The 13625-nt window shown below is 37.2% G+C and overlaps 1 protein-coding gene and 1 non-coding gene across 2 annotated transcripts; one reads left to right on the top strand and one right to left on the bottom strand.

The window, feature by feature from the left end:
* The first annotated feature begins 431 nt into the window (after positions 1 to 431).
* Positions 432 to 538, top strand: LOC136216186 (small nucleolar RNA R71). Its single transcript, XR_010683176.1, has one exon. It is a non-coding gene; the product is annotated as a small nucleolar RNA R71 (small nucleolar RNA).
* Positions 539 to 11341: 10803 nt separating this feature from the next.
* Positions 11342 to 13115, bottom strand: LOC136212639 (UDP-glycosyltransferase 92A1-like). The gene has a single exon (XM_066002783.1). It carries the CDS (start codon positions 13113 to 13115, stop codon positions 11610 to 11612), a length of 1506 nt encoding a protein of 501 aa, XP_065858855.1. The 3' UTR covers positions 11342 to 11609.
* Positions 13116 to 13625: the final 510 nt, after the last annotated feature.

Here is a 13625-nt window from a genome sequence, read left to right as displayed (position 1 = left end):
ATCCAGGATTATATGTATTGGAATAAGGGTTATTATTTTGGTTTTGCCCTTGGACAAAATTTACCTGTTCAATTTCACTCACACCTTCGTAGTCCACATCCGTTTGGATTGGGTTACCATTAGGATCACACGGTGCCATAAACCTATCAATTTTGTGCGATAAGGCAGAAAATTGGGCTTGCAACATCGCTACTGGATCAAGATTCATTATACCTTTAACTGATGAAGTTGCTGAGGATGATGGTTTCACTATTGGTACGTGTCCACATTCCGCGGGCCACATACAGCTGTTGATTGCCATTTCCTCCATAAGTTCTCTTGCTTGGGCAGATGTTTTCTTCATGAATAACCCTCCAGACATAGCGTCCAATGAACCTCTAGTTGAAGGATTTAGTCCATTATAAAATGTTTGCATTAAAAGTTCAGCGGGCAATTGGTGGTGTGGGCATAAACGTTGAAGTTCTTTAAAACATTCCCGAGCCTCATAAAGAGTTTCATTATCATTTTGAGAAAAAGATGTTAACTTTTTAATGACTCTTGCGGTTTTTGCTAAAGGAAAAAATTTTGATAAAAATGCTTGGGCTAATTGTTCCCAAGTGGCAAAAGTTGCAGCTGGCATAGAAGTTAACCATTCTTTAGCCTTATCCTTCAAAGTGAAAGGAAAAAGGCGAAGTTTGATTGCTTCTGGGATTTTAAAAGTGTCACAAATTTCAAGGAAATTTGTTAAATGGGTGTTAGGATTTTCGTTAGTTAACCCATAAAATGTTACATTATTTTGCAACATATTAAGCAATGCTGGCTTAATCTCAAATTGATTTTCATTTATTTGGGGTCTAACTATACTATTTGTTACACCGGCCACTCCTGGCCTAGCGTAATCCATAAGTGTTGGTGGGTCTGCCATTTTACCAGACTCGGTATTTGTCTTTACTGGGCTTTTGTTTTTGTTTTTGTTTTTATTTTTGTTTTTGTTGTTGTTTTTGTTCTTCTTAAGTTTCCTTTCAATTTCTGGGTCTAGTGGTTTTGGTGGTATGCCTGAACTTCGAGAACTGCGCATGAACTTGAAATCTTGCACGAACCGAAACTACCTACAAAACAGAATTTGAAGAATAAATATATTAGTATTTGAAAATTATTAAATTAAAAAAAAATTAAAACAAGTATGAATAAACCTAGATTGGAAATAAAACACGAAAAATTTAAAATTTTGTCGAAAATTTTGGCGTTCCCCGGAAACGGCGCCAAAAACTTGTTGAGCGATTTCCGCAAGTGCACGGTATACGCTTGTAGTAATAAAAGATATCGATCCCACAGGGAACGTTTTTTAAACAAAACTTTATTTTGGATCGATTAAATTTACTTTTAAAGTTTATAATATGGAAAATCGTTTAATCGGTTTTGGTTTTGAAATTGCTAGAATGATAATCAGATTAGAGTATGAAGATGTTAGAAAATACTCTGATTTAAGAATGAATTTGCAAGATAGGAACGTTTAGTACTTTTTAGAAAAGTAAACAAATGTATTTGTTTGCATTAAGCAAAGAAAACAACTTTAAACTTTGTATGAATTATAGAGATGAAATAAATGACGGAACCTCTAATTATTAGGCTTTGAACATGACAAAACCCTATCCGGGATAATTGCCCTTAATCAAATTAAAACTCTTTCGAGATAATAATTTGCCTAAGTGTTCAACAAAGTTTCCTTGTAAAGATTTTGAATTAAATACGTTTTAATGAAAACACCAGCATCCACTTCGGATCCTTTACCAAAGTGCTGCATAAAAATCTATCGAATAGAACAGACTTTATTAGATGAAATATAAATTGATACAAGTTTACAGAGAACATGGAGCATGGAAACATTCGACGACTTGCAAGTGAACGGGTTGTCAATCCTTTCCTTGGGTTTCGTTACAGTTTGTCTGGCTCAAGGGCGGATCCTCTACTCAATCTTTTCGTTGAATCTTCGTAATAGAGACTGGGTCGGTCTACTACCAAAATGAAAACTAAATTGGAACAATGTCTAAACGCTACTGAACTTGTTATTATTGAATAAACAATGTGTGTACAACATATTGCTTTTTACAGAATCGAAATCTAACTTCTGAATCACTTGACTCGGAATTTCTGCATAAATTCTATACTAATCTCTTTCTTCTACATATCTTCAACTCTCCATCAACTCTTTATTTATAGATGTTGAAGAGCCTCGATTGAAGTGTCGTGTCCGTTGTGAAGAATCGTATCCATTGTGAAAGGACGTCTTTATCCACCCGAACGATCGTGTTTCGTCGAAAACGAAAGTGTGCAACTAGGCTTTTACAGACTCCTGCTCGTACCGAGAATATTAAATTCTCTACCAAGAATGGGGGAGCATCAATTGGTCTTCGAACGAAGGGAAGGAGAAGCTGAAGGGCGCGTGTCGCGACCGAGAATATGGGGGCCGCGGTCGTGGCACGGAACGTTTTTCACTTCTTCGGCTTTTATTCTCGTCCTCGACTTGGCGTTATTAATTTTCATCGTCTTCGACTCCTTTTGTAGGGTTTTTCTTCTGTTTTTTAGCTCTTTTTGTTCGTATTTGGATTTTACCAAATATTTATGTACCTTACAAGAAAGAAACATATTCGAGAGTAAAAGCTTTCTAAACAGTTATAAATAGCATAAATTCGTAGCAATATTGATGTAATTATTGATGATATTTTAAGTATATTTTGGGCTTAACACTGTCTTTTCCATGCATCCGGACAAGAGCCCGAGGCCCGATGGCTTTAATCCGTTCTTTTACCAGAATTTTTGAGATGTGGTTGGTCAGGAAGTTACCGAAGCTTGTCTGTTATGGCTAAATGGAGGAAAATTCCCTCCTGAATTTTATGATACTAATCTTGTTTTGATTCCCAAGAAACCCCAGCCCGAGTCAGCAGCCAACTTAAGACCAATTGCTCTTTGCAATGTAATTTACAAAATCCTACTTAAGTCTATCGCCAATCGGCTGAAACAGGTTCTCAACTTTATCATTTTAGAACAGCAGAGTGCTTTCATCCTGGGACGGTTAATCACAGACAATGTCATTGTCACACCCGACCCTAGACGACCTCAATCGGCATAGGGCGTGAAATAGAAAGATCATAATCAATACTTAAGAGTGTCCAAATTATCTAACGCCATTATATTACAATTGAACTACCAAAGTTCTAACCATAATTCTCATAATAAGCAGCCAACTTCCAAACCCCGCCTAAACGGCCAGTAAACTTCTCTATATCCTGTACTTTCTCACCTAAAAACGTTAAAACATTTAAAAACGTGAGACAAAAATCTCAGTAAGAAATTATCAACTATAAAAACCAACTTTACTTAACATAGCTACATATATACATTTATAATGGGATTTAATCCAAACCTTATAAAATATACTCAAAACTTAAGTTTATAATATAATCATCAAAACCTTATAAAACATTCTCAAAACTTAAGTTCATAAAATAAAATTTGTGTATGTATATCCATCCTCGAATTCCACCCGTGTAGATAATAACATCAATCATAACAATATCGAGATATCTCATTTATATCTCGTTCCTTGCCTAACAGTTAGGACTACCAGCCGTGCACTCTGGCCATGCCGCCATTAGATATGGTCTTACAAATATAACTCCTACCCCGGGCAATCCTAGATGGACAAAACCATTTAATCTTTCGAAATATCATAACTCATAAAAATCATATTTGGACTTCAATCCAAAATAATAACAACAATAACCGCAACAGATTTCTCAAACCAAAATAATTCGTAAGAAATCATCAAATTCATTTTATTCAATATATATATACATTGAAACCAAAAACATATATGTATATATGTAAATCACCCAAATCAAGCCTTAAACCAATATAATCAAGTAAAATCTAAAATTCACATAAAAGCATAGTCAATAGTTTCATTTGAACCATAATTTTACAATAAAAAGCAAAATCATGAAAAACTCTAATTTTACAAAATTCCTGTATAATCCAAAAATATCAATTTCTGAATTTTTTTTGATTATATATATATCTATATACATAAAACTCAAAATATAGTTGATAGTTACTTATCTTGGTCACTAATTGAAGAAAATACACCGATCGATTCTCGTCTAAATTCTGTCTAAGAAATTTCCCTCTAAACACTGGCGAAACTTAAAAACTCTTTGGTTAGGACTTAGATCTATACATAAGGATGCTATGGTTTCAATTTCGAGTGATTCGGACGATCGAATCTCCGTAAATCAAAGAAACGGTGGAGAAACGGTTCAGAGAAAATTGATGAATCAGAAAAAGAAAAAGAAAAGAAAAGAATATATATATATTATCAAACATCACCGCCTACACCGCTACGAATTTGAGAGATATATATCTCAAACTTGTCGAATATCTCATTTGATCCTACATCTTTATATAACCTTTTAAAAATTATTCTAAACTTTTAATTTACACCTAAAGCCATCAAATTAACTCCAAACTTTTCCCATAGTACCAAATTAATATTATATACCCAATAATTATAATATATACTAATATAAAGACATAAATTCTAGAAATTTAGACACGAACGTGACAGTCATGATAGCTTTTGAGGTAAACCATTACTTAAACCGAACGACTCAGGGCCTGTCTGGTACAGTTTCCCTTAAATTGGATATGTCAAAGGCCTATGATAGGGTTGAGTGGAAATTCGTAGAACTCATGATGCGAAAGCTTGGTTTTGAGGATATATGGATTGGGTTGATTATGTAGTGTGTCACTAAAGCCAGGTATCATATAGTGTGTGGCAACAACAGACTTGGTCCAATTCTGCCTCAGCGGGGGCTCCGCTAAGGTGACCCAATCTCCCCATACTTATTCTTGATCTGTGCGGAGGGCTTATCTTCATATCTATCATCTCTTGAGCAACGAGGTATTATACATGGGTGTAAGGTTGCCAGAACGGCCGCGCGGATTTCACACATTTTCTTCGCTGATGACAACTCCCTGTTTTTTAAGGCAAATCCTGAGGAGTATGCTGCAATTAAAGCTTGCCTACATCAGTATGAGTTAGCTTCGGGTCAGAAAATAAATTTTGCTAAATCCTCAATTGCCTTTAGCAGAAACGTCCCACACGGCTCACAGATTGAGCTAAGTATCAGCCTTAGGGTGACCATCTCGTCTGGCTCAAAAAATACCTCGGATTACCCTCGGCCATCGGCAAAAAGAAAGTGGAAATATTTACCTATATTGAAGACATGGTCAGAAAACGGATCTGAAGTTGGAAGTCTAGGTATTTGTCCAAAGCCGGTAAAGAAATAATGATTAAGTCCGTCCTACAATCCCTACCTTCATATGCTATGGGCCTTTCCCTGCTCCCCAAGCAGTTGTGTGGTGATATCGAAGGCATGTTGAATGCATTCTGGTGGGGCTCGGATCACACGAGTAAGCGGATACATTGGCAGTCATGGCAACGGCTTTGTCGTCCAAAAGCTGTAGGGGCTATGGGCTTCAAACAGCTACACAGTTTTCATCTGGATCTCCTGGCTAAGCAAGGATGGCGATTGCTTTTATACCCGGACTCACTGGCGGCTAAAGTATTTAAGGTCAGATACTATCAACAATCATCCTTTCTGGATGCATCCCTCAAAGCAAATCCGATTTTTGTCTGGCGTAGTATTCTGGTTGCACAACATCTGGTTAAACAATATGCATGTCGGCTGATTGGTGATGGTAACAACACTCGAGTTTGGACAGACCCGTGGCTCCCAGATGAAGCTAGCCCGTATGTTCAGTCCACCCTAGGAGAGGGTCTTGAAAATTGTCTAGTGAGTAGCTTGTTCGGTGTGGAAAGAAGAGTTTGGGACACTGAAATTTTATCTGATCTGTTTGTCCCCAGAGATCGGGAACTTATTAAACGTATTCCTTTGAGCTGCCGTGAGGTTGGAGACAGTTGGTGGTGGCAGGGCAATGTAAAAGGTTCCTATACTGTCAAATTGGGATACCAGAAATTAACTCGGAACTTAATACAGAATCTGACATCTTTGCCTCCTGTTCTCTGGAATCGTATCTGGTCTCTGACTATTCCTCCTTCTGTTCGCTCCTTCCTATGGCGGGCCATGTCTGACTGTGTTCCAACTCTGTGCAATTTACAAAGTAGAAGGGTTAAAATCAGTTTGTTATGCCCGTTGTGTGTCTATGGCGAGGAGGATCTATTCCATGTACTGGTCGGTTGTCGTGCTGCTCGGCAAACGTGGAACTTTGCATGGTGTGGTTATAGAAGCCCTTTTGTTAATACGTTTGCTGATTTCTGGAAATGAATTGATCAAAGCTCGATAAGGCGTAACACGGAGGAAGCAGAGATGATCTGCTGGGCTCTATGGAAGAATCGGAACATAAAGGTATGGAGAAACTCACTCGAATCGTTGGGCATTTTGTTCAGTAACGCTACAGCGGCACTCTCGAAGTGGAAATTAGCACAAATGGCCAGCAGCTCGGCTGATACTGGTGCACGAACTCACCCGGAGAAATGGTCGGTCCCATGCAGCGGTTTCCTAAAGATGAATGTCGATGCGGCACTTTTCCCTGAGTCGAATCAGTTTGGGTTCGGTTGGGTGCTTCGGGATTCAGAGGGGCTCTTTGTTGGGGCGAAAAACGGTCTGCTAGATGGTTCTGCTGACCCGTTGCTAGCGGAAGCCCTCAGTTGTTGAGAGGCTCTCAGTTGGTTGAAAACCAATGGATGTTCAAATGTCTGTGTGGAATTTGACTCGCAATTACTCATTTTTAGCTACCACGGATCCCCGGATTCAACTTCTCCTTTCAGGTTAATCTTAAATGATTGTCGTATGTTAATCGGGGAATTATCGAATGTCTCCCTTTGTTTTATTTTGTGTTCAGCGAATCATGTTGCTCATAGCCTGGCTAGAGCCTCTGCTTCTATGTCTGAGCAGGGCGAGTGGTCTTCCATCTCTCCCCCTTTTATTTGTAATATTCTTCGTAGTGATTATTAATACAATTCTTTCATTCTTCAAAAAAAAAAAAAGATTATAAAAGGCTTGCTACATTGAAAACGAGGCTACAATTACACCACTTGGTTAGTTTTGACTTAATACATTAATACCTCGTTTAGTACGCCGTGATGATTGTAATAGAATGTCCATTACAAAACTTTAAGAATGTCTTCAATGGCGGAGCCGTAACCAAAACTTCGGCAAGGCTCCATTACCTATAATTTTTTTTTTAAATACCACTTAAATATATTATTAAAAATAAAATAAAATGCAAATTATATCATAAATAGTATTTCTTTACCTATAGTAATCAAACAATTATATTTTTTTTTGTTGTTGTTGAAATTCGGCATACTAGAAGAAAAAAAGTCTGCCATGTGTCAATTTACTCCTTTAAGATGTCATATTCTGAAAAAATCGGACAATAAATTTATTTTCAATACTGACAATTCTTTTTTTACGTAACAAACCATATAATCTATGAAAAAATCATCATCCATCAATTAAATTCAACAATTTTTTTTGGTAGGAAAAGGAAAGGAAAACAAATGAACAAAAAGCCTAACCCGGGATCAGTCTAGGAAGGCTGACTCCAACCCTATCCTCAAGAAGAGTAGACAAAAGAAAAGAGGGAGGAATAGAAAAGGTAGTAACACCTAACATCCCCCCATGCCCAGCAGCTGCCAAGCGATCCGCCACGCGGTTTTGCTCCCTATAAATATGGGAGAAACTAAGAGCCTCAAAGGCAGGACGAAGCCTCAAAATAGCCTTGATCAGATTCTGGCTATTAAGACAAAAGGCCTGGCTATCAGAAATCCTGGTGATTGCCTCCAAATTGTCAGACTCCACCGAAAGCCTCTTAACACCCATGCGAATGGCAAGTTTAATACCTGAAAGAATACCCCAGAGCTCCGCAGAAAAGGACGAGCCCATCCCCAAGTGATGGGTAAACCCAGCTAGCCAAGCGCCACCAGCATCTCGAAGAACACCTCCTGCAGCAATTCTGCCATTGCTAAAGCAGGAGCCATCCGTATTCAGCTTCACAACCCCTTCTCTAGGCTTCCTCCAACCAACTAAATGGACCACTTTATCCGGGGAAGGTCTCGCAAGGGGCTCCCCTTCAAAGCTCTTTATAATAACAGAGAGCTTTTTCGAGAAGAAGTCAAGTAAGTCAGGGATAAGGATAGTCTTCTCAGCAAATAACTCTTCATTCCTCCATTTCCAAATTTGGTGACAGATAATAGCGAAGAGAATGTCACCGTGCTCCATGTTGGCCAATAACTTCCCATTGGCCAAAATTAACCCAATAATATATTTATTACACTATTAACTAATTTAATTAAATTAAATCAACCTAAATGTGTAGAAATAAAAAATAAATAAATTTAACTAAGGGTTGGGGAACTGCTGTAGAATTCGGTTACCGGGGAAATGAATACTGATCTAACCGCCCTTTTTAGAAATGAGGAATTTTCAGCCAATGAGGGTTGGTCCGAGTGGTAAGGCGTTGAACCTCTGTTTGACAGGTTTGAAGTTCGATTCCCCACTCCGTCAAAATTTAGCCCTCATTGGTAAGTGATCTGTAAATTCCAATGTAAATCTTCATCAAGATCTGTGGTTTGTCCCCACCTTGGGAGTGGATAGACCTACCCTTACCTAAACTTTAATAGATAAAAAAAAAATGAGGAATTTTCGGACGTTATTTTTTTCTGTACATCCGGATAAAGCTCTAGGTCCTGATAGGCTTAATTTGGGCTTCTATCAAGCTTTTTGGGAGTATATTGGGCCCGTATTGAGTGGATGGAGAGGGGCGAATTTTCAGACCAACAATTTTTTTTTTCTCAAATCATATTCTCAAAGGAAAATAAATACTATTGAGTGGATGAGAATACATGTGTTTTTCTTTGCAAAATTGGTATTTGAAGAAGTATATATTTCATCTATTGTTTGTTTTATTTGTACATTTAATGGTTTATTTTGCTCGTTGTAGTCGTTTTTTTACCATTATGGATTTTGTAATAGGCATAGAGTTTATTTATGTAGGGTTTTATTCCTTACTTTTCTTGTTGTACTTGATGTTTTCATATCTATAAAATGATTATATGCAATTTTTATCAAAAAAAAAATAAATAAATAAATTAATTAATCAACTGATAAAATTAAAGCCATTAGCCAAATGAAAAAAAAAAAAAATAGTTGTAACCAATAATCAAATCCCACAAAAATAGAAGCATTAAAACAAATAATCCACAAATCTACATGCGGAGGAAAAAAAGTACATTTTAATTGGTAATTAATGAAAAAAGAGACCTGATTATAGTTAAATAAAATCTGAGCCCTTGAAATTAACTAATGGTGTGGATTAAAATGAACATGTCATTTCCTTTTTTTAATCAACACGAGAGGATCCGAATCCGTAAAAAGTTATTTCGTTCTTTAGAATCTAAACTTATTTGGAAATTAAAGATTCTCTTTATTACTAATATAAAGATTGGGAGTGTAATTTCAGTTAATTGTTTAGATTTGGATAGGTTATTTCACATTAAGATTAAGGAAAAATTATAAAACTTGGTCAAATTGGAGGTCTATTTACATATTTAGACCAATTACCCAACATATTACATATCTAAACTATTTATTTTTGACTTTTCCAAAGTACCCCAAACCTTTCATCTTCCCCATTCATTTCTATCATTTCATCTTACTCTCTTTCTTTCTATTGTTTCATCTTCCTCTCTTCCTTTCTTTTTATTGTGCGAACGGAATCCATTTTTTCATCATCATGTCTCTTCTTTTTCTCTGTCTTTCTGTCCTTATGCTAAGCGAAGACATGGTTCTTCATCTTCCCGTTTCTTCTTCCTCTCTTTGTTTCTTTCTTATTGTCGACGTTCTTCTGCGTTTATCATATGTTTATGAAGGACCCAAAAAATGGGTTATCAATAACACGCGGAATACCAATAACAACACCACAAGGATCTATCTCACAAACAATCAACCAAAGCACAACCCAAATTCCAAATCAAAACAGCAAATATAACCACAAGAATGGAAATCTAAACCACAATCAACAACACGAGATTTATACGTGGAAAACCTCTTCGGTGTGAAGAGTAAAAACCACAGGACTTTTGAGGAGTCCACCATTCTTCTCTTATTATGATAAAATTGAGGGCAAAACAAACCCAACAAAGTCTTACAAAGGTTTATAACCCACCACCAACAATCATAAACAACAAGAGATCAAGAAGAAAACAAATATCACAAAAGAGAAGAATTTGTCTACAATCTTCCCCAGACATGAACAGATCTTCCAGACTTCCAAACGACAATCACAACGGTGAGAACAAGGAACAATATGTCAAGAAGCTCATGTCCAACAATTGTGACGATCCGACGGTTCAATCTCCGGAAATCGACAAAACCGTGAACTGACCTAAGGAGAGAAAGACCAAAACCGAAAATCTTCTTTTGTGTGTATTTTCTTCTTCCTTTCAATTATCTCAATAATGACAACTCATTCACTTAAATACATCTTAACCTAAGCTTCTCAAAGAAGCCAAAATATGGGCTGGACCTTAAATATGGAGTGGACCTATAACAGTTTATTGTCGATCTCAATAACAAAAAGCGGAAAGAAGGTAATCATTTGCTGTATTTCTACGTTCATCTTCCTCTCTTTTCAGAAAATGACTTCACAAAATGAGTTTTCTTCACATTTTACGAAGCCTGCAAAGCAAATCATCCTCTGAAGTAATATTTTCTCTAGAAAATAAATTCGTAGAATGAGTTTTCTTCACATTTTACGAAGCTAAAAACTTGATGCGCCCCAAGTTGACGCTCAAACGCTCACTAAGGGATAAGTGTATCATGTCATTATCAAGTAATAATCTGAACAGGTCTAGGTATCGAATCCATAGGCGGTGGAAAGTTGGATTGGGTGTTTGTAATTAAGTTAATCTACTCCTAAGTGATCTTAAGCCAAGCAATTAATCAAGCAGTGAATGGAATGATACGATAATATAAACTTCAACCTAATTAAACAATTAATCAACAAACTATTCTGAGTTGCTTAAGCCTAAGGCGATTAAACCTACTTATCCTTCTAGGGTCCCTAACATGCAATTCCTTTGTTACATGCTGAGCTAGCTCTAAGGTTCAGGAATTTGGATCTTACCAACTATAAAGTCATCAATTTCATAAGTTCTTTGATTATATACAATCAAATTCGACTCGCAATATAAACCTAGCTAACATTTGGACTTTTGAATGATCTAACCCAATTAAGCAAAGCATAAACAGATAAAATGATAAATCAATTGAGAAATCAAATATTGAAAACTTATATTAAAGATAGAAGAATTACTGTCTCAGGTACAACCAATCCAGAATACATAAGAAAGATATAAAGCAAACAGATAAACTAAAGAGAGTAGAAGTCCCCTTTTTAGGAACCTGTTGCCTAAGCAGTCGTTTATCTGGGATTAGAGAATGGAACTTGAAGCTTAGGAAGATCACAAGAGCACGTTATGACTAGTTTATTCGCGCACAAATATCACCCTCAAAATAGAAAGAAACGAGTAATTTAACTTAAAATCATGTTGTAGTACTTAGAAGCATTGCTATAAGATCATTTAATACTCTAGGAGACGAACCATTCTCTTTGACAGATCCAATAATGAGGTTTCGTGCCTCCATAGCGTTCTTCCTCATTTCTCTTCCTTTCCCTTTCCTGTCCATTACCTCCTCTATAACATTCTTCACGTCCTCCGACGAAATGTCACTCTCCAATCCTCTTCCCAACTCCACGCTCACACCCATTTCCTCCACCAGCATCTTACTATTATAAGGCTGTTCCGACGCCAACGGCCATCCAATAATCGGCACGCCTTGACTCAAGCTTTCCATTACTGAATTCCACCCGCAATGACTGAGAAACGCTCCCGTTGATTTATGTGACAAAATCTCCAATTGGGATCCCCAATTTCTCACTAGTAAACCTTGTTTAGTACTCGTAATTTGCTCTTCAAATCCTTTCGGTAACCATTCCGATCGGAACTCGGATTTCCTGTCGAAACCGGTAGGCGGCCTAATCACCCAAATGAAAGGCTTTCCGCTCTTCTCTAAACCCGTAGCTAACTCCATCATCTGTGCCGGATTAATACTGTTCTGTGATCCGAATGAAATGTATAACACCGAACAAGGTTCTTGTAAGTCAAGCCACGCCACGCATATCTCCGCCGGAATACCGGATTGTTTTCCGACATGTTTTGATGGTTTTTCAGTCGAATTGGCGAGCAATTCCGCCGGAAGAAGTGGACCGACGCTCCAAACAGGAATTTTTACATAATTCCTCAATAATTCCAACCCTAGAGGCTCAATTTCTTCAACTGTATTACATAACCATCCATCAGATTGCAACGAATTTGAAAATTGTTGCTGTCTAATCTTTGACCAAACATCAGTACCATCTGCATTTCTTAAAAATGGATTCAATTGACTGATACGAAAACGGCAATTCTCAGGAAACCCTGGAACATGAAACTCATCGGAATCCGAATCGGAATTAATAACTTTCCGGTGAGGAAGATTCAGCCATAATGAGATTACACCCAAAATACCATAAGCACCACAAGTATTAAAAGTGAGATTAACAATTCCTAAACTCTTCGCTACATCATTCGCCCAAAATCCAAGAGCAAGATCTGAAATCAAACAAAGTGGAGATTTTCCTTCTTTATCTGCAATACCAGAGAGAAGATCATGAAGTGGATTTTTAAGAGCTATTGAAGATGAGAAAAAATGCCCAATTAGAGAGTCAGGGACGTTCTCGGTGCTTTCAGTGTTGGGAGGAAGTCCGAACTCGGCGGCCGGAGAGAAAGGAAGCTCGACGAGATTGATGTCGCCGGAGAGAACATCAAGTGAATTGAAGGTTGAACGGAGGTATTTGATGTTGAGAGGAGTGTTGGCGATGGTGATAGTGAAGCCTGTTGTGTGGTGGATTTTCTTTGCTAAAGCTAGAAATGGTATGAGATGGCCATGAGCCATGTATGGTAACATCACAATGTGGTGTTTACTAGAACCCATTTTTATTTTGCACATGAAGAAGACGATGACCTTATGCCCTTCCTTATATAGACAAATTCTAACATATCACTTTTAGCCGCGGACGGTTATTTGACTGTTATATCGGATTTTTCAAACAAATTCATTAATAAATTGACACTATTTTGTGCATTTTGATATGTTGTTTATAAGTGTTTTAATAACATAGTGAATAGGGCTGTAAATGAGCCGAGCTGCTCATGAGTGGCTCGGTGGTCGATTCGGCTTGATTTGTAAACGAGCCGCTCGTGAGCACGATCTAATGGCTCGGTTCGTAAAAGAGCCGAGTTTGAGCAGGTCAAAGTTTGACTTGAAAGCTCGCGAGCAGGCTTGATTAGAACATTTATGAACAAATTTTAGTTTTGTATTAGCTCACAAATATTTAAACTTAATATTATTTCATTTGCTATCAGATGAGTTCGTTCACAAACATAATAAATGAGTAATAAACGAATTATTTGTAAGCATCTTGTTTATTTATTCACGAACTTTACTTGTGAGCTTGTT

Source organism: Euphorbia lathyris, chromosome 1, assembly GCF_963576675.1.
Source record: "Euphorbia lathyris chromosome 1, ddEupLath1.1, whole genome shotgun sequence".
Taxonomy (NCBI): domain Eukaryota; kingdom Viridiplantae; phylum Streptophyta; class Magnoliopsida; order Malpighiales; family Euphorbiaceae; genus Euphorbia; species Euphorbia lathyris.
This window is presented reverse-complemented; position numbering and strand designations above follow the sequence as displayed.